The 21,178-nt window shown below is 38.5% G+C and overlaps 1 protein-coding gene across 3 annotated transcripts in view; it reads left to right on the forward strand.

Annotated features, from left to right (window-relative positions):
• The window catches only part of RGL1 (ral guanine nucleotide dissociation stimulator like 1), a 279,015-nt gene that overhangs the window by 96,473 nt on the left and 161,364 nt on the right, over window positions 1-21,178 (forward strand). For all 3 annotated transcript variants that reach the window (XM_067728889.1, XM_067728886.1, XM_067728887.1), the window contains exon 2: window positions 6,476-6,639. In XM_067728889.1, coding sequence (XP_067584990.1) covers window positions 6,508-6,639 — 132 coding nt within the window. In that variant the 5' untranslated portion in view covers window positions 6,476-6,507. The remainder of the gene's footprint in view (window positions 1-6,475; window positions 6,640-21,178) is intronic.

The following is a 21,178-nucleotide window of genomic DNA, read 5'->3' on the forward strand; positions in this document are numbered from 1 at the left end:
TTTACCTTCTAATACATGGACACATGCTGTCACTTCAAACACAAATAACTTTAATATTGCTGTAAGATGACTTGACATGCCCCCTTTCCCAGACCTAGAAATCTCTCTCGGTGTCATGGCTTCCTGGAGTTCTTTCTGTCTGATTATCTGTCTGTGTCCCAGTCTCCATTTCCCACCAGGAATCCTTGCTTCCAGACAGCTGCTTCTTTCTCTCTTTTCAGATGGAATACACTGGTGAGACCACTGTGACGCACTCCCACAATTGGGGAGGCTACATCTTAATACCTTCTTGGATCCCCCAATTTGTAAGCACTGCAATAGCAATCATGATTAGAGACATCTACCACCCAACCACCCTTAGATTTGGATGCTAAGGATTGGTGAGCACCCCTAAACACCAACTTTACAAAGCCTCAGCCGACTTACAATTGACTACATGACCGAAAATTTGGGGCTGTTCCTGAATAGTCAAAACTCAGAGGTTATATCTATCAATTCCAAGGGGCTATTCATGCTGTTCGTTTGGCTTCTGAATAGTGAATGCATGCATAATATGGGAATAAATACAATATGTGAGTGACCCACAGAAATCACAACCTTTTTGCTGTTTTGTTTAGTAGTGTAGATCCCTCAGCTCTACTGGAAACAAATTTAATGCATATTTTGCTTTCTACATTTGAGGGGAGATGAGTGTTTTATCCCTGTAAGGGGTCTCAGCAGCCTTGTAGTTTATCTATTTATTTTAAAGAGGGGGAAACTGAGGCTGAAAAGTGAAATGGTTTGCTCAAGGCTTACATAGAGAAATTATTATGGCCACATGATTTGAACCCAGGTCTCCTGACTGGAATTTCACTGCTCTTTGTATGATGCTATTCTAAACCTTTGAGTAAAACTAAGATGCAAAGACTCGTCTTGATAGATAGACTTTTTAGGTGGAAGAGTTGTAGATAATAGGAGATAGAGATAAACAAACCTGTCTTATCTGGACAGGACCTCAGCTCATTAGGAAGAAGAATGAGGAAGAGAGAAGGTAGGAGGAAAGAAATGGCAGCAAGACAAGTGATCCTAGAAGAGACCGGGACAGGGCAATGCCAGGCTTTTTCAAGATTAGAAGAAATCTGAGTTGAGTTAAAAAAATCAAAGGATTTCTTTAGGCAGAAGCAAGAGTTTATGTGTCTAAAGGGAATAAAGCAGAAATACTGTATCATTAATACGAATGATGGAATCTGCAAGGGCTGAAGAAAAGCATGGACCTAATAGATAAAGACAAGAAACGCCACAACACTCCCGTAACATTCTGAAAATTAAACACTTTTTTTCCTTCCAAAAATATGTAAAGAGGAGAGGTAGGAGAAAAAATTTGATTTTAAATTTGATTTTTAAAATCAAAAATTTGATTTTAAATTTGATTTAGAGGGATGTCTCATGTATTATTTACTATCATAGAAGGAAAGTCAAATTTAATAAAGTACCGATTGATTTATCAAAGTCCAGCATGGGGATTAATAAAATAAATACAGAGTTCAGTGAAATTGTGCCCTAGCACTTACTTTTAAAACAATATTTCAAAAATATTATTCATGGGCATTATGGATAATATTTATCAAATCGTAGGAACAGACACTAGTAATGGCAAATTTTTATGTTCTTAGATTGTCACTTAATACTTACGTTTTTAAGATTAGCCCCTGAGAAGTTGATTATTTACTTTTGATACTTAATGATCATTTAGGATATGAAGCTCTCAAACATGTCTTTTGTCATCACCATAGAAAATGTTATGACCTCCAATCAATGATTATTTTTGAAGTAATGGGAGAAATGTTGTTATTATGTATTTTATATCATAAGCAAAATGTAGTAAATATTTTAAAAAGAAAATGCACATCTTAAAAACACAAACTTTAAAGAAATTAAAAATTTTAAGGAAATACATACTTTCACATTGATAATAATCATAATTTTTTGATTACTTATATAATCATAAATTATTATTTTCACAAATTTCTAACAGCTATCAATTTCTCATAAGACAGCTAGGCTTTATAAATATTGACTAGAATGGTCTTTGGATTTAACCTAACTTAAAAAACAAAATAAAGCAAAACCTTTCAGCTTTGGTGGGAATGTTAGGGCTCTAGGACTTGAGTGCAGTAACCTCAAAAACCTTTACATGGCTTTTCTCGTCTGCAAATTGTTTCTCTGTGTCAATTGAAAGCATCTTTCTTCTATTTCACCAGACTTGTCTTCCCTGTTCTTATCTGACTTCTCTGTTTCAGACAGTAGAGACAATGTATAATAACAACTCTTTTACAATTAGAAAAAAACCAAAAACCAAAAACCAGCTCTCAAGCGACTTCTTTTTAAATTTTTGAGCAAAACTTTGTTTCTGTGTTCTCTGATCAGATACTTGCCTTTATAGACATACAGTTCCTTTCTACACCCCACCTCCAACTTAAGGATGTCCTCATCATTCTGTGGTTAAAAAAAATTCTGCTTTGGTTATCAGGTGTTTTAGGATGACAGTTCTTCAAAACTGATTTCCCAAAGAGCTTATAAGGACTATGATATTTTAGACTAATTATTAAGTAGAGTTGAAGGTTTTGCCTTTTAGGTTTACAGTGATTACTTATCTTTTGAGTGGGCTCATATGTGCCTGGAAGTCGGCTTGTAAGCCTTGACCGTGTGCTTTAAGAAAGAATGCAGTAGTTCAGATTTAAGGCATGCAGCCTCTCAGAGGTAGAAGAAGGTCGACATATGCCTCATGTTTTAATTCCACCAAAAAAATGGCTCCACTGTATAGACTTCTAGTTCATTTTAGGAAAATAAGAAGCCTATAATGCATGAAGGTATAATGAAACTTATAATGCATGGGCCAGCAGCAGGACTGGCTATATAATTTTGGGGCCCAGAACAAAATGAAAATGCAGGGTGCCCTTGTTGAAATATTAGGAATTTTAAGACAGTGACAGCAGAGCATTCTACCATGCTTAGGGCCCTTCTTAGCAAAGGCCATGTGTGATTGTGCAGGTCACACCCATAAAGCCTGCCCTGGTCAGAAGTTAAGATGGGAGTAAAGAGGAAAAGGAATGATCCATTTTTTAAATGAAATTTCCCTCCCTCTATCTATCTCACTCTTACCTATGATTCATCAGATGTGACCATCTCCCAAGGGGCACTGTTATGCCAGTTACCTAAGATGGTGACACTTTAACTCTAGTCCATGGGGGAAGCGGCACGAGAGGGAGGTCTCATTCCACCAGTGATGAGACAAAGGGTAGGTAGAGGGTAGAGATAAAGGGTAGGCTGCCTTATTTTTACTGGAGTCTCATGATTACTGAATTAACTAATCCATCAAACATTCATTTAGTACTTACTCTGTACATGATGTCATCTCTAGTGTTAAGATGCTTGAAAGACCAGGTAGAGAGAGCGTGAACTTGGGAACCCTACAACTTTCTAGCAGTTACTTAATCTCTCTGAGTCAACTTTTTCATCGCTGTAAAACTGTGACATTTACCTTGAAGCATTATCATATGGACTTGACATAATGTGGAAAATACCTAGCGCAGTGACTGGGATGCAATGGGAGCTCAATAATATTATGCATATGGCCTTTTCGTGTGTGTGAGTGAGGAAATGTACTGAATATGGGTGAAAAGGCCTCAAGTCTCAGGTAGGGTGGAGGATCTCAAAATGCTTGAAGGGCCTCATAAGAGCTGGCTGCCTCTCTGCATACATCCTAAGTTCCCAAGTACTTTGGAATGGTTTAAAGCTCAGAATTGCATCGTCTCCCAAACAGGGTAAGGAACAATCTGTAGGAAGTCAATACACAGTAGAGTTCAGTCTCTAACACTGAAAATTTGCCAACTTTCACCCACACCGTGGAGATGAGAAAGCAGCTGTGGGCAGACAGTAGAGGAAGACCCAAGGGGTCACTGGGCTGTATTACACTTACAGATGTTCCATTGTTCACCCTGAGATGCTGCAGTTTGTCTATTTTATCCAGCTACGTCTCCATGATATACAGAGGATACAGCCAAAACCATTTTATGTAGTTTTTCCACTTTGTTTTGATTTATTATTTGTGGTTTACAGTATTATCTCCAATAACAACAATGGAATTTCCTTCCCTACTAATTTGGCCTGTTTCCATTTTGCCTGTTTATTTTAATTTCCTTTTTTTGGACTGAAACCTCCACATGACTCTCCTCTGTTTATTTCCTTGCATGTATGTGTCAGCATCATTTATGTCCACTCAGAAGAACTTTGTTCATTAATTATAAAGGTTCTGTTTCCTGGTTCCTAGGAGAGTGTATTAAGTGCTCCATGCTTCTAAGTACTTCACAATGGTTTTGGTTAACAGTTTCCTCATCATTGCTCTCTGCCAGCAGACTCCTTGCTCTCCATGGCTTACAGGTGGAGCATGTGAGGCAGAGAAGTAACTTGGCTGCAGAACACCCTTCTCTCGAATCTTCTGACCTATCACCCCTGCCCAGCTTATCAACACCGATTTCCATTTACTTTTATTTGGGCAGTAGGTTATGTGAGCATAAGACCTGCTTTTTGCAGACATGCTCAGTTCCTTGAAGACATTTCCAAGAAAACTACTCTGTTGTTAACTAATGAGCAATTGCTGCTTGCAGAATTAGCTGTCTGGGGGTGCAGGATGAATGTTAGACTTGACCCTTTCTTATGAAGAGCTTACAGCCCACTAAGTCAAAAAAAGTTGAAGTGAAGGAATAATTTGGCTTTTAATCTGTTATTTGAATATATTAGATTTGCTGCCTTATTTTTACTGGAGTCTCATGATTACTGAATTAACTAATCCATCAAACATTCATTTAGTACTTACTCTGTACATGACGTCATCTCTAGTGTTAAGATGCTTGAAAGACCAGAAAGTAGAAATAAAGTTGAAAACAAATAATTATAATAAAGTGTTTTAGGTGACATGATAGAGATCTGTCCAGAGTATATATAGAGACTAACAAAGGAGGAGGGGCCTTTATTCTCTTGGCGTGGTGGGTGAAGGGGAGGTGACACAAACAAAGACTTAAAGTTCCTAGATGTATCTGAGATCCATAAGCACTTTCTTTTTTTTAAAAAAATAAATTTATTTATTTTTGGCTGCGTTGGGTCTTCGCTGCTGCACGTGGGCTCTCCCTAGTTGCGGTGAGCAGGGCCCACTCCTCATTGCGGTGTGCAGGCCTCTCACTGCGGTGGCCTCTCCTGTTGCAGAGCACGGGCTCTAGGTGCACAGGCTTCAGTAGTTGTGGCACATGGGCTCAGTAGTTGTGGCTCGCAGGCTGTAGAGCGCAGGCTCAGTAGTTGTGGCACATGGGCTCAGTTGCTCTGTGGAATGTGGGATCTTCCCGGACCAGGGCTCGAACCTGTGTCCCCTGCATTGGCAGGCGGATTCCCAACCACTGTGCCACCAGGGAAGCCCCATAAGCACTTTCAAAGGACTGAAACAGAATAACAGAGGAGGCAGCCGGGCACGGTGGGAGAAGAGAGGCAGAGGAGGCCTTGGATGCTGTGTTAAGGAGTTTGGATTTCATTCTCCTGGCAGAGTTTTTGGTAGGTAGAACATCATTATCAGAATTGCTTTTTAGAAAAATTACCCTGAGAAGGATAGACCCGGGGGACGTGAATGGAGGTAAGGAGATTCCTTAGGGCAGTATGGTGCTGGGCAGGCATGACGTGATTCTGAACAAGCCAATGGCAGGTAGATTGATGTCAAGGAAGTAGACTTTATAGAATTGTTATCAATTTTTAGATACTGTCTCTGCAGCAACTGCTGATGAAATGGAGACTCAGGAAAGGAACACAGCCAATAAATATTGAAGAGAACCTTCCTCTGTGCTTCCACTACAGTTTGGAAACATGATTACTGAGGTGTTCCACACATTATGCTGTAATACACTGTGTTGTGATTGCTTGTTTATGGCACTTTCTGCCCTGAGACAGTAAGCTTTTTAAGGTGAAGGACCAAACTACCAAATTATTTGTGTATGCCTTGCATGGAGCCTCGAATAAATAAGTGTTTAATAGATGTTTGAAGAGTAAAACTCCTGACCCCAGAGCCAGTGCTTCTTCCTCATGCACTGCATGGCATGGAAATACGAAAACATCGCTCAGGCTTGTCTTACATCCACCCATTTCCATTTCTCCTACTGAGGGACCAGAGCAAAGTGACAAGCAGATAGAACAGGCAGAGGATGCTTTTTACTTTGCTTTACAATTTTTATCACTTCATCCATTATCAGAATGCATCCCTGCCTCCAGATTCCTGCATTAAAATACCAATCATGAATATCTAAAACATAAAAAGTAGCCATAAAAGTTGGTGCCTGTTGTGATACTGTTGTTGATGGTCTCATTATCCACAAATCAAGCGTGATCATTTGCTTTCCTATCTCTTTTTGTGTTAGTCAGTGTTTTAACCTGGATCTCACTTTATTCTTCCAAACAGATCCGTAATGCCTCCTGCCTGGCTCTTTCAAGATGGAGGGGAAGCCCGTGGGAGAGCCTGCTCATGTGGTGTCTAAACTCAAACTTTCCACCAAGGTAGAAAGCGCAGGACACTGGCTGGTGGAAGATCACGCTCGGATATGGGAAGTTTTAAAGACAGAGGAGGTAAGACAACTCTTAAGTGACACAGTTGACGCAGTGATGTATTTTCTTAGACTTGAAATTATCATTCTTAGTGTAGCCATTATCATAGGCCAGCTTGGCAATTTTTTATTCTGGGGCCATAGGCACAACCACAGCTGGAGAATAAGAAGTCAGGGGTGTGTCCCTTGGACATTAATAATACTCCACAGTGATTCAGCCAAGGGAGTTAGCCCCGACCGATAGGGCTTAAAATATACAAGTAGACATTGTCCTTGTAGAATCCTACCAAACCTAAATGGGAAATCAAATCGTGGTGAAAAAGTTGATTCCTAAGGATCAACTAACACGTGTGGAATTATATAAATTCATTCCTTGACAGCACGAGGCTAAGTATCGTTAGGTCTCTCCAGTTGCGAGCAACAGAAATTGACTCTGACTAATTTAAAGAAAATGGGAAATTATTGGAGGATATTGGGAGGCTCACAGAATTGATGGGAAGTTTGGAGAACTATGTTTGGAAACAGGACAGGAACCAAGTCAGCAGGAACTACTCAGAGGCCTACCCCTGGTATAAATTCCAAACTGGTCTCTACCCTCTCCTCATTCTCACATTTCTCTGCTCAAGATGCAAAGCCATGGGAGTGAGGGAGTCACTGCCAAGCTTAGTCACATGTCTTTCTGTTGGTTATTCTGTAAAGAGAAAAGGAATCTCATGAGAAATCATTGTACCAAGTCCTCAGAGCACTTGTGTTTGGTGTCCAAATCTCTAATACCTGCATGTTGTGACAATTCCAATCTCAGAAACTAACATAACAACTACAGTCTTAAACGTGTGAAATCCAGCCAAAGAAATTGTAAACACTTTCTATGGAAACACTTTCTATGGAAATGCACAACTGATTTTTTTTTTAAGCAATAAAACTCTGCAGAGAGCTCTTGAAGTCTTTGTATCTTACCTAACAGGGCCAAGACTAGGATCAGATAAGGGAGGTGCTGAGGGTACAAAATTTAAGGAGGCGCTCACTCTTAGGTTTGTGTCCTGCACTTGCACAAACTTGAAAGTTAATGAGTCCTGATGTTTTGCATGCTAGATGACTTGTTTGCCTCACACTAGTCCTGGCACCCAATTTTATTCCCCTCCCTCCTTACCCAAAGGTAATCACTATCTTGAATTTGACGTCTATCATCCTTATGCATATTTCAATATGTATACTGCATACGTGTTATCTGTATCTCCAATATATAGTATTGATTTACGTCTGTTAAGTTTTACATAAGCTTTATACTGTATATCTACTTCTACACCTTGCTTTTTTTACTTAACATTTTGTTTCTATTTTATCTGTTTTCCATGATGATACATGTAGTTCTAGTTTATTCATTTTAACTGCTTTTTATACTCTATTGATTAATAAGGTCAAATTTATCCATTTTCTTGTTGATTAACTTTGTTTTTTTCAATACAAGGCAGTGTTATACATGTTTCTAGCATAGACACCTAGAAGTGGCATGCTGGATTATAAAGTATGAAAGCCTTCAGTTTTACTAGTTATTAGCAGATTTGTCTCCAAGATGGGGACATGAGTTTATATCCCCACTAACAGCCTATGAGAATTTTCCCTACTCTACATTCTCCCAGTTATTGATATCATCAGACCTTTAAATATTGGTTAATCTGATTATTTTGAAATGGGGCTTTCTTGTTTTAACATGAATTTTTTCCATATGGATAATCAATTATCCTCATACCATTTTTGAATGTCCATCATTTCTTCTTTAGCTTGTAATGCTATATTTCGTGTATCATGTTTCTTTACATACTCTCTCTGCTGATGTGGTACTCCTTCAACTATTCTAGCTTTGAAGGAAACCTGGATATCCGGTAGGGCATGTCCCTTCACTGAGTTATTGCTCTTCAAAATTGTCTTGGCTGTTTTTGGAACTTAGATTTTCAATATGAATTTAGGATGACCTTATTAAGTACTGCAAATATGAAGAAACAACAAAGTCTGCTGGGAATTTGATATGGATTGCAATAAGTTTGTTGATTAATTTGGGGGAGTATCAACATATTTATGATTCAGTGAATATCTTGTCTCATTGTTGACTTTAAAAGGCATGCTTCAATATTTCACCCTCAATATTTCACCAATATTTTATCCTATACCATTTTGCTGTAAGATTTTTATAACGAAGGTTAAGGAAGCTCCTTCTATTCCTTTTCCTTTTGTGCTAAATGTTAATTTCTTTACATTATAATATTTGATACCTACAAAATAATATACATGTAACTTATAGTGTATAATATTAAAACAAACACTTGTGAGCTCACAACCAACTTAAGAACTAGAATTTTACTGATTTGTTGAATCCATATGTGTAATCCTTCACATCCTTTCCCCTGGATTCCTTTCCTTACAAAGGTAACCATGTTCTTGAAATCTGTTTTTAATCAATCATTCTTTGGCTTTTAAACAGTTTTATTACATACATATGTATTCCCCCAAAATATTGTTTAGTCATATAAGCTATTTATATAGTCATATATGTGTGTGATATACATCTGATTTCTTTGGTGACTTATTTCTTTCACTCAACCTGTTTCTAAGATTTTCAAGACTTACAACATTAATACATGTAGTAGTAATTCATTAATTTTTAGTGTTGAATAATATGCCATTATGTGGTTATACCATGACTTATTTATTCATAGTTATGTTGATGAACATTTCAATTATTTAGTTTTTTTTTCATTATGAACAATGCTACTGTGAACATGCTTATACATGTCTTATGCCCCTGTATAAGAATATCCCTAATTTCTAGGTTAATACCTGTTATGTGCAACTTCCATCTTGCAAGTTATTGCCACATTGTTTTCCAAAGTGGTACCAGTTTACACTCCCACCAGCAGTGCATAAATTTCACCCTATTCCATATCCTTGCCAAGTTTTGGAATTGTCAGATTTCTTAATTTTTCCAGTCTAGTTTGTATAAAATAGAATCTCATTCTTTCCTCATTTCCTTCTTGCATCTCAACCCCATCTCTGATAATTTTTCTTTTTCTTTTAGAGTTTACTTTTCTGAGGGTCTAACTTTGGCAAAAGTCTTTGTGTGTTTTATTATTATTATTATTTGGTTTGAAGATGTCTTTATTTTAAGTGCAGTTTTAGAATGATAGTTTAGATGGATATAGAATTTCAGGTTACTTTATCTCAGTACATTGAAAGTATTCCACTGTCTTCTGCTTTCCATTGTTTCCATTGTAAACTAGCTGAAAGTCTAAGTTTTATTTCTTTGAATATACAGATCTTCCTTGACTTACAATGGGGTTACATCCTGATAATCCCATCATAAGTTGAAAGTATCATAAGTCAAAAATGCATTTAATACACCTAATCTACCAAACATTACAGTTTACCCTAGCCTACCTTAAATGTGCTCAGAAAACTTGCCTTAGCCTAAAATCATCTAAATGCAAAGCTTATTTTATAATAAAGTGTTGAATATCTCATGTAATTTACTGAATACTGTACTGAAAGTGAAAAAACAGAATGGTTTTATGAGTACAGAATGGTTGTAGGTGTATTGATTCACCTTTGTGATTGCGTGGCTGACTGGGGGCTGTGGTTTCCTGCCATTGCCCAGCATCATGAGAAAGTATTGTATTGCCTATTGCTAGCCTGGGGAAAGATCAAAATTCAAAATTTGAAGTATGATTTCTACTGAGTGCGTATCACTTTTGCACCTTTGTAAAGTTGAAAAAATGTAAGTTGAACCATTTTAAGTGGGGGGCCATCTGTGATGTCTTTTCTCTCTAATTGCTTAGGTATTCTCTACATCTTTGCTGTTTTGCAGTTTTACTCTTCTGTGTTTAGGTGTGGGTTTCTTTTGTTTAACCTCTTGGAAGTCATAGGGCTTCCCAAATATATGGATTGGTGTCTTTCATCAGTGTGGAAACATCTCTGTAATTTTCTTCTCTAATAATTGCTTTTGCTTCATTTTCCTTCTGCAACTCCAAGGTTTATGCTCATTTTTCTTACACTTTGCTCATGTCCCTTAACCTCTCTTTCAGAGTTACTATCTTTTTTCCTCTCTGTACTGTATTCTGATTAATTTTAAATCTATCCTCCAATTCACTAATTCTCTCTTCAGTTGTATCTAATTTGCCCTTTAATCATTGAGTTTTAAATTTCAGTTATTCTATTTTTTACTTCTAGAAGTTCAGTTTTCTTCTCTTAAAATCTTCCAGTCATTACTTTAGTTTCTTCCTTCCTGTTCATATTTTTATTTCTAAAGACTATATGTCAAGACATTTGAAGAGTATGAGATTTTACACTGTTTGCAAATTAGCTGAAAGAAGACACGAGACTTGTCTCAGAGACAAAAGACTTTATTAGTCACAGAAGAAGCAGTAGCCAGAGTGTCAGCATGTTTGTTTTGGTTCCCTATGTCCCAGTTCCTACAGGAATGACACAGATAGGCCTAGATAGCTGCTTGCACAGGAGAGGATCACTGACCTTGGGGAACTTGCCAGTTTATAGTAGACAGTAAGAAAGCCTACACTTTCTCCTAGTGAGACATTATTTTATCCTTGAAGGATACTCACTGCAAACACAGACCTGAAAAATGGTCCAGGTAAAGATCAGCTAGAGCCTTGGTTTTCTCGTTTTGTTTTGTTTTTTTGTTTTTGTTTTTGTTTTTTTGTATACAAAGCAAGACATGCAGGAACAAGAGAGACTCATGGAGGAGTGTTTCTGAACAACATTAAGTATAATGGTTTTATATTCTAAATTGGCAATTCTGATAGCTGTGAGTCTTATTCAACTATCTGTTTTTTCTTTTGGCTCTTGCACTTGGTGTTTTTGTTCTTTGTGTGTTTTATGATTTTTGAAAGTGGGTTCATTTTTCTTGGAATGAAAGGAGTTTTCTCTGGAGAGAAATTGCATTTACTTCTGGGAGCACTATCAACTGGAAGGCACTTTAAAATAAATTCTTAGCTTGAGGTTTTTCAGACCACTCAATGTGAATATAGGCTGGAAACCTATAGATATGTATGCTTGTGGTAATTAATTCTAGGGGGAAATGACTCCCCTCTCCCTGCCCCTATCCAGCACCATATTTCAAGATAAGCAATTTTCCTTGTGTTGTCATGGAGGGCATGTGGTTTAATGCAATAAGAGTTTATTTCTCAATCACATAATAACCCAATGTAGGTGTTTCTGATGAGAATGAAGCTTTTCTCCATATGATGATTCAGGGTCACAGATTACTTTATTCTTGCAGCTCCACCATCCTCTGGGGCCTAGGAATCTTCTAAGTTCAGATAGCAATTAGCAAAAAATGAGATTGAAGAAGACACACCCAGTTCTTAACTTTCTTGGACCAGAGTGACATACGTCACATCACTTTACATTCTATCATCACTGAGAACTAATCCCACTGTCCTATGTGGATATGAGGGAGGTGAGGTGGGGAAATATAATCTCTGGCTGGGCAACCACTTCCTAGTGATGACTCAGTACTCTGGAAAGGGAAGCACAAATTGAATTTTGGCGGGCAGTTAAATAAGCGTCTAGCAAAAAACAAAGCTTAAGTTTACCTGGTTAAGCCAATGCCCTCAAAATGGAGGCTGACTTCAGTGCTTATCTCTGTAGGTTCTTCTTTCATATAGGTTTGGCTTTTAAGAGTTCTTAATTTTTTGTCAGCCTATCAATATATTGAAAAAGGCATTTTAGTTTTATTTTATCAAGCATTTTTTAGTTGTTCTTAGGGAGAGAGTTAATTACAGTATTCAGTCCACAATACTGCTGGACATGTGAGTCCTACACTCTTTCGTGAGTTAAAGTGTGTCTTAAAAATATATGCTTTTTAAACTTATTTTTAAAAAAGTATTTCACTTGGTCAGAAAATATCATCTAGATAATGTTGAATCTTTATTATTTTTGGCCACATTTAGTTAAGTACCTTCTTACACAGTATTTATAACTGACTTCTTAGAATCATTTATAAATTTTATGTAGGCACAAATCAGTTTGTCAAATATATTTGAATTTAAAATATTCTTTCTTTTTTTTTAACATCTTTATTGGAGTATAATTGCTTTACAATGGTGTGTTAGTTTCTGCTTCATAACAAAGTGAATCAGTTATACATATACATATGTTCCCATCTCTCTTCCCTCTTGCGTCTCCCTCCCTCCCACCCTCCCTATCCCACCCCTCCAGGCGGTCACAAAGCACCGAGTTGATCTCCCTGTGCTATGCGGCTGCTTCCCACTAGCTATCTACCTTACGTTTGGTAGTGTATATATGTCCATGACTCTCTCTCGCTTTGTCACAGCTTACCCTTCCCGCTCCCCATATCCTCAAGTCCATCTTTAATGTATTGATTAATTTTAACTATTCTAAATGTACCATTAAATATAAATATTTAATTGTTAAATGATAAATAATACCCGCATATAGCAGAAAATAATGAAGTTTTTGATGAATGATCAAGCATGAAAAATAAATGTCTTTATAAAATCTCCGTATCTTTTTTTTTCAATTTTTATTGGAGTATAGTTGATTTACAATGTTGTGTTAGTTTCAGGTATACAGCAAAGTGAATCAATTATACATATATATATATATATATATATATATATATATATATATATATATATATGTATATATCTCCACTCTTTTAAAGATTCTTTTCCCATATAGGTCATTACAGAGTATTGAGTAGAGTTCCCTGTGTTATACAGTAGGTCCTTATTAGTTATCTATTTTATATATAGTAGTATGTATATGTCAATCCCAATCCCCCAATTTATTCCTTCCCCCCAGGAACCATATGTTTGTTTTCTACATCTGTGGCTCTATTTCTGTTTTGTAAATAAGTGCATTTGTACCATTTTTATAAAATCTCAGTATCTTTTATTTTTTTAAATGAGCAAGGGAGCAATGAGGAGGTTGGACATATTTTTGTGGAGATGCAAACGTTCTGTTCTTTGATTGTCATGGTGGTTACATGAATATACATATTTTTCAAAACTAACTGAACTATGTACTTAAAATTGATACATTTTATTATATGTCAATTATGCCTCAATAAAGTTGATCTTAAAAATGGGCAATAGGTTGGGGGAACAGCATTAAATAAATCAATAATTGAAATGCAGTGTGATGAGTGCTGTAATAAATACATCAACAGGTATTTTCAGAGCCTATAGCAGGGAGCTGTAGTCCAGCATAGGTGTGGGTAAGCTTATGTAGGTGTGGGTGTCAGGGAAAGAAAGCTTCCCAGAGAGGTAAGACTTGAGTTCATTCTTAAAAGAAAAGTAGAAGTTAGCCCAGAAAATGGGGTTTTAGAAGGGGAACCAGAGCAAATATTCCTGGAAGAGGGAAAATTGTACAAAAGGGCAGTATTAGAGAGGACATCCTGCAGTTTGGAGCATCTGTAGCAGAAGAGAAATGGCAAGAGATGAAGCTGCTGAGAAGGACCAAATAACGAAAAGTCTTCTATGCTTCACTTGGCTATTCAGAAATTGTCCTGTGGACCTTGGGGAGTCGGTAAAGGGTTTCAGGCAGGGGTAGTGACATGGTCAGATTTGTTTTTTAGAAATGCTGCTCTGTCAGACATGTGAAGGGTGGCCTAGAACACTTCAAAACCGCTCTTGGCCACTTCGGTGTCCTTCTTCTCTGTCCATGCTATGCTAGGGATTATTTGGGGTGGTTCTTTTTTTCATGATGGGAGTTCTGTCTTTCCAGCTAGGCTGTCAGTCCTTGAGACCGTGTCCATTAGTTTTAACTCTACTTCGCTTAGAAACCCTAACGCACTGGCATACTGCTGGACACAAGTTGAAATAAATACCTGATGGTTGATTGATGAATCATTTTCATAGTGATTCTGTAATCATGTAATCATGATTTCATAGTAATATGTTGTTTCTCTAAATTTTAACATCAACCAAAATGCTGCCATCTCTGGGTACAAAGGTGATTCATTTGATTCACCATTGTATAGCACTAAGTGGTGGTGTTTTTTTTGTTGTTGGTGTTGTTACTGATTGAAATTGCATCAACTCATTCATTATGCACTGGACTTATCTGTGCTCAATGTCTTACATTTGTGAGAAGGCTGCCAAGATAAGCAATATTCTCTGAGGCTGTGAAACAGAGATGTTCTCTGTGTGAAATTAAACTAGTGAACGCCTGTATGGAGACTATCTCTCTCAATCCAGTTCTGGAATGTGGGCCCACATTGTAACATCACATTCTTGGAGGAGGAAATAGTATGTGTTCATCATGCATACTTTGGAGATTAAATCATACTCATCTGAGGGATGGGAAGAGAGAGAATTAAAAAGAAAAAGAAAAACTGGATGACAATTTGGACAAGCAATGGGTGTGCATTGTATTCATCTCTGAAGAGTCAGCTCTTTGCTGAACTTAAAGGCTATGGTTCGATGACAGCGCTAGGCTTCTTCTTTGTGATTCTGAATGACTCCTTCTCTCTGCCACAAATTTTAACATGAGGCAAAGGGATAGACATTTCCTGCCTAGGACCTTATTAATATATAAACATGCTTTGAAGTATTTTTACTGAGATGAGCAAAGTAGGCATTATCATCAATAGTGAGAAATGGAATATTGAGACCGAATAATATTCAATCGGGATCTGTAAGGGAGGGAAAATATCATTTATTGAGCACCTACTCTGTGTCAAGAACTGTCCTTGGCACTTTTATATTCATCAATATATTTAATTGTCACAGCCATAGGGACATTTTTGATAAGGATTTTGAAGATTAGAAGTTAAGGCACATGCTCAAAGATACATAGCTGGTAAGTGGCAGAGTAAGATTCAAACTCAAGCTTGTCTCTCTTCATTTATACTCTTACCTCCTCATGAAGCTGTCTACCAAAATTGTTTAAATCGACCTGATTCTACATTTGGCTTCCCTGCCCAGACTTCAGCTGAATCCTGGCCAGGGCAGCATCCTCAGCACAATAAATGGTATCAGTCTTGCTCTCCTAGGGCTTGGCTCAGCGGTGTCTTGTGGGAATAAACACCAGCGTGCCCACTGAGTCATAACTCTCCCTCATTCCTCAAAGTGTTGTCCAAGTATGTGACTGCGTTTCCATCTCAGTTTTCCCATGTAGTATCCAGGTATCTCATGGAGACTGCACCCTGCCCTTAACTCCATCCCATTTAAATGGGGCCCTAAACCTCTGCTAAGCTCTTTATAGCTCTTTTCTCTGCATAACTGAATACTGCTCCGCATACTCGAAGCTATTGACTGGAGTCCAATTGCGTGAACAGTCTGATTGTTTGGAACCTGGGTATTTTCACCCATTCCCTGAACTCCTGTTGCTTCCTTGGACATTAAAGCCTGCCAGAATCATAACAGAGTTTTCCTATGCCCTTGAGAGACTGCTCACCAAACAGTCTGCTATCACCACGGGGCACAGACCTACCATCAGGGAAGTCTCTCTAGCTCCAATCTACCCACCTTGTATCTTCATATTTTTACCCCTCGGCTCTTGCTGCCAGAGTCCCAAGTAGCCCCATGTAAGACCATTTGAGTTATGGCGTGAGGTTTCCAATAAGCTTCATAGTCTAAACTAAAGGGGGAGACCCCCTGATATCAAACGTTTCATATTGGTTACTTTTCAGTGTTGGTGTTAGAAGGTGCTCGAGTACCACCTCTTCAAGGAAGACATCCTTGACCCCTCTGGTCAGGGTTAGTGACCCTACCGTGTGGTCCTACCTCTGCTTATCTATCTCATAAGACTCATCACATGAATGGTACTTGTATGTTTATGTATTGCTGTCTCTCAAACTAGAATGTAAGCTTCTCAAGGGCAGGGCCTCTGTCATATTCATCTGTATATGCCAATATTATGCACAGTGTTTGGCACTTAGTAGGTGCTTAAGAAGTATTTACCAAATACAGAAAATATATAGAGGAATTAAGAGCGTGGACTCTGGAGCTAGACTTGCTGTGTGACCTTGTTAAATTTCTTAATCTCTCTGTATTTCAGTTTCCTCATCTGTAAAACGTGTATACTAATAGGTTGTGAGAATTAACTGAGTGATATTATGCAAAATGCTTAGAACAGTGGTCCTACATAACAAGCAATAGATGCAGACTTTTATTATTATTGAATGAATCAGTGAGGGGGGAAGAGTACAAAATGTTACACCATACTGGCCTACTAATTTTACAATAGTTGCTTCTGACCCATGCCGTCTAAGCTCAAGATTGCCCCCATGTTCTGGAAGGCCTCACACTCCAGGATCCTTTTTTTTTTTTTTTTTTTTCCGGTACGCGGGCCTCTCACTGTTGTGGCCTCGCGCTGCGGAGCATAGGCTCCGGACGCGCAGGCTCAGCGGCCATGGCTCACGGGCCCAGCCGCTCTGCGGAAGCCCGGGGATCCTTTTTATGTTTTAAAATTACTACAGGGTTTGAACTGGAGACACAGCTGCCTGGCTCCAATGAGACTGCCACCACCAAGGTTCCTATGGGTGATCTTTCCAGGAGGAAGACAACCCCAACTAAACAGCACTGTGTTGAGATATACAGATAATTCCGGGGAGTGGCCAGATAGGGGGGTTTCCGAACCACTCAGCTCCTCCCTCTCTCCCCCGTTGGTGAGGAGGGATGACACTTGAGCCAGCAGTGTGCTCCTCAAGGGCCTCTTCCTGAAAAGGAGTAGGCAGGCTGGGTTCTAAACCTTGTGTTATCCTAGCTGCTGACTCAGTTGCTCAGGTGACCATTTGAGTGCGAAAAGGCCAAGCCCTTTTAGGAGGATAAAATTGTTATGTAGAGAGCTTTCTCCTGTAGAACTCTCTTAGACATTTGCAACCAATTTAGCCTGTTCTGTTTGCCTCCCAGTCCTAGAATGCACCGCGCCTTCACGGTATCAGACATGAACATTTCTTTGCATTTTGCTACAGAGAGTAAAGGAAACTCCAGGTGAATTTAGGAAGGAAGGGAGGGAGGGAGGGGAGGAAGGAAGGGAGGGAGGGAGGGAGGGAGGAAGGAAGGAAGGAAGGAAGGAAGGAAGGAAGGAAGGAAGGAAGGAAGGAAGGAAGGAAGGAAGAAAAAGACCATTTTCTTGAGGGCCTGGAAATCATTCCTTCATGGGGCTTGCATTCATGTGGGTCTTAGGTCTCCAAGAAAAAGTTTGCAAAGCAGTTCTGTTTCAGCTCATTGTTTTCCAAAATGTGTTCGTTGTAAACCTCAGGGTCTCTTTTTATTCCCTTGAAAACTCCATGGCGTCAGGACAAGCTTGGCATGAGGCAATAAAGAGGCAAATGATGGGAGGAGAGGAGCTTACACACTGAAATAGTGCCCATGAAAGGGAAAGAAGTGTCTTCTGTCCTTTAGGCTTATCTCTTCTTCGAGGGGACAAATATGAGAAAGAAATGACATTATTTAAACTTGCCCTTGGATTACAAATGTTGGGTATTTGGGAGAGATTCAGTTCCTTCCCACAGCAGTGAGTAGCTAGTTCAAAGGCTCACTCTCTTTCAGGGGCCCAGAAGAGGAAATAGTTGAAAACTTTCACTATAAACTCTTCTCTTATGACCTGGCATCTGAGAAATGTACCTGCTTTACTTGATGAAAAACCTGGGTCTAGGAATCTGAGGAAACTTTATAAAATTTTTTTTTTTTTTTTGGCCGCACCGTGCAGCCTGTGGGATCTTAGTTCCCCGAACAGGGATTGAACCCAGATCCTCAGCAGTGAGAGCACGGAGTTCTAACCACTGGACCGCTAGGGAATTCCCCAGGAAACTTTATAGATGGAGGACATTTCAGAAAGGTAGAGATTTAGGGGTGGTCACTGGTAGGAAAGGGTTAGCATTCTTTAAAAAATTGCACTCTGATATCAGGATATTGGTAGCCCCAGTGCATTTGCACATCATGCTGTCATCTCTGTTTAGGGTACCCTTCCTTCCACTTTGCCTAGCTAATTCCTATTCATCCTTCAGACCCTGGCAATTTCCCCTGATCTCCACAGACTATGTTGTATGCCCTTGTCATTTTTTTCTTAACTTTTTTTTAAAGTACCCTGTGGTTCCTTTATATACATTTATCACATTATATGGCAATCACTTATTTTATATTCTTTTCCAGTATACTATGAGCTCCTAACATGAGGAACTGTGTCTGCTTTATTCAAAGTTACATCACTACCTGTTGAGACATTTGTTGAATGAATGAATGAATGCATGCATGAACAAAGGAATGGACGGATAAACAACTATCTCATGTGTTAATGCTTACTCTGAGAACACCCAAGTGACAGAATTTCTAGGGGTTAGTGGTGTTTTCTCTGACATCATAAAAGGACAGACCCAAGGCCCAGAACCATATGATTTATTCCGTGGCGTGTACTTGCCAATAATAGGAACCATTAGAATTTTACTGGATTTCCGAGAAATCAACACCATTTGTGTATAGAAAAAAATACAGTGACAATAAAAACATATAGCCTGATGAAAAGAGTCCTCAGTAAGCAAAATAACCTCTCCACCCACTCTTGTTTACCCTTATGGTCAAACCATGCTTACAAACTAACTTGTTGCTTCAGAACATTCATTTTAAGTAGGATGGATGCAATACAAGGACAAATCTGAATTGTTTCAAAGTAAAAATGTTGATCAAGGAAGCTAAGAATGGCAAAAAGACTTGAAACACTAAGATGGAAGAATCATGCTCTATCAATCAAGGTAGGAGAAGTTATTTTTAAGGAATCATGGAGGGTGGTAGACATGGGAAAGCAAGAAAGAGCCAGGATTTCAAATGGGAGTCCAGAAGTATTATAACTTACTAAGAGAAGTCCAAACTGCTGACAGCACTGTCACAAAAAAGTGAGTGATTCCCAAACACTCAGGACTTACTGGAAGCAATATAGCCAGCCCTTTGATACAAAGTATACACACAGGGACAGGCAGTTTCTCTGGGGGCAGGGAACAAGGTGTCATCCATTATCTGAAGGGAGACAGGGAACACAAGAGAGAAAGTGCAGGGGCTTAACCGTACCCTACGTGAACTATAGGGCCACACACATGCCGACTGTTAAACAACCGTAAGAATTTGAACTGAGAGCCTAGAAGATATACTGAGAAAGCCAAATTATTTATCCCTGGGTTTCATATGCTTAACTGTTAAGACAAAAGTATAGGACACTGCAGAAATCATAAGTGACAACCGAGTTTTAAATATGACTCTTGAATATCTAACCACCTTGTAAAGTCTTTTCATACCAGAACTACAACATTATAGTCCTTGTAGGACCAGGATAAACTTTCAGGGGCCATCTAATGTGAATGTAGCTTGTCATTTTTCATCCTTAACCTGTGTGAAGTGGGGGTGGGAGGAAATCTATTCAGCCTTTTAATGCTATTTTCTCATTGCCTTGATGGTTGCATGTTTCTTTTGCATTGGAGAAACTTCCACGGCATTATATCACCACTTAATTTATTCACAGCTAAATTATTCAAAATGCTTGTGAATGCCATGCCCTGATTAACTTAATTTTCTGCGCATTTATGAGGTAACAGCACACACCCTTAGTAGGCACTTAATTGATGTTTTTTAAATGAATAGATGAATAACATATGTGAAAGTACATTCTCTGGCTCAAAACGTGCAAGTGCCTTCCAGATAAGGATAGGATTTGAGGATCTAGACAATAAGGGGCAAAGCCCCGTGGATTTGGATTTAGTTAGAATTTGGTTTGAACGTGGTGGTAACGTTTACTGGGTTTATTCTCTGAGGCTTAATCGTCTAAGTCTTAGTGTCTCCATCCATAAAGTGTGGATAATAATATTCTCTTAGGACGGTTGAATATGGAGTATATATAAACCTAGGACAATGATTAGCATGTAGCTAGTGCTTAATACTGTTTCCATTTTTTTTCTCTCTAGTTAAATCAGGACTGATCACAAAATCACCTGAGGTTTGGCCCTTTGAAAATAGTCTTGACTAGACCGGAAGTACCATGCAAAACCATTAACATTTGTCAATTCCAGATGGTGGTAATACGAACACGATTATCCATTTGTATTTCTCTTTTACAATTCTAAAAATTAAACATGTCAAAACAAAACGGTTAAATAAAATGACTGCTGTCATTAAATAAAGAAAACATCTAAAATAAATTAATCCCTACCTTAGTAAATATAGAATAGTGAAATTGAGTCATTGACTCAATAAATATTTGTCGAGTACCTACTATGAATAGGACTCATATAACCCCTGCCTCAGGGAGCTTACAGTCCAATGAGCGATACAGATTTTTTTTTTTAATGCACCGTACATGTGATCACGGCAATTAAAAGGAAATACAGGTTTTAAGGGAGGATATGTGAGGTATATTTTTACCTAAATTTGGGAGGTTTGGAAAAGCTAAGAGTAATTAATAATGTGTAGGAGTTAGTGATATATAATATGAGACATGGAGAATGACTAGGGTAAACTACACCAAGGGATGAGGTGGGGAAGGAAGTCCTTTGCATGTGCAGAGGGAAAAGCATGTGCAAAGGCATAGAGGTTAGA

This window comes from Pseudorca crassidens, chromosome 2 (assembly GCF_039906515.1).
Source record: "Pseudorca crassidens isolate mPseCra1 chromosome 2, mPseCra1.hap1, whole genome shotgun sequence".
NCBI classification, from domain to species: domain Eukaryota; kingdom Metazoa; phylum Chordata; class Mammalia; order Artiodactyla; family Delphinidae; genus Pseudorca; species Pseudorca crassidens.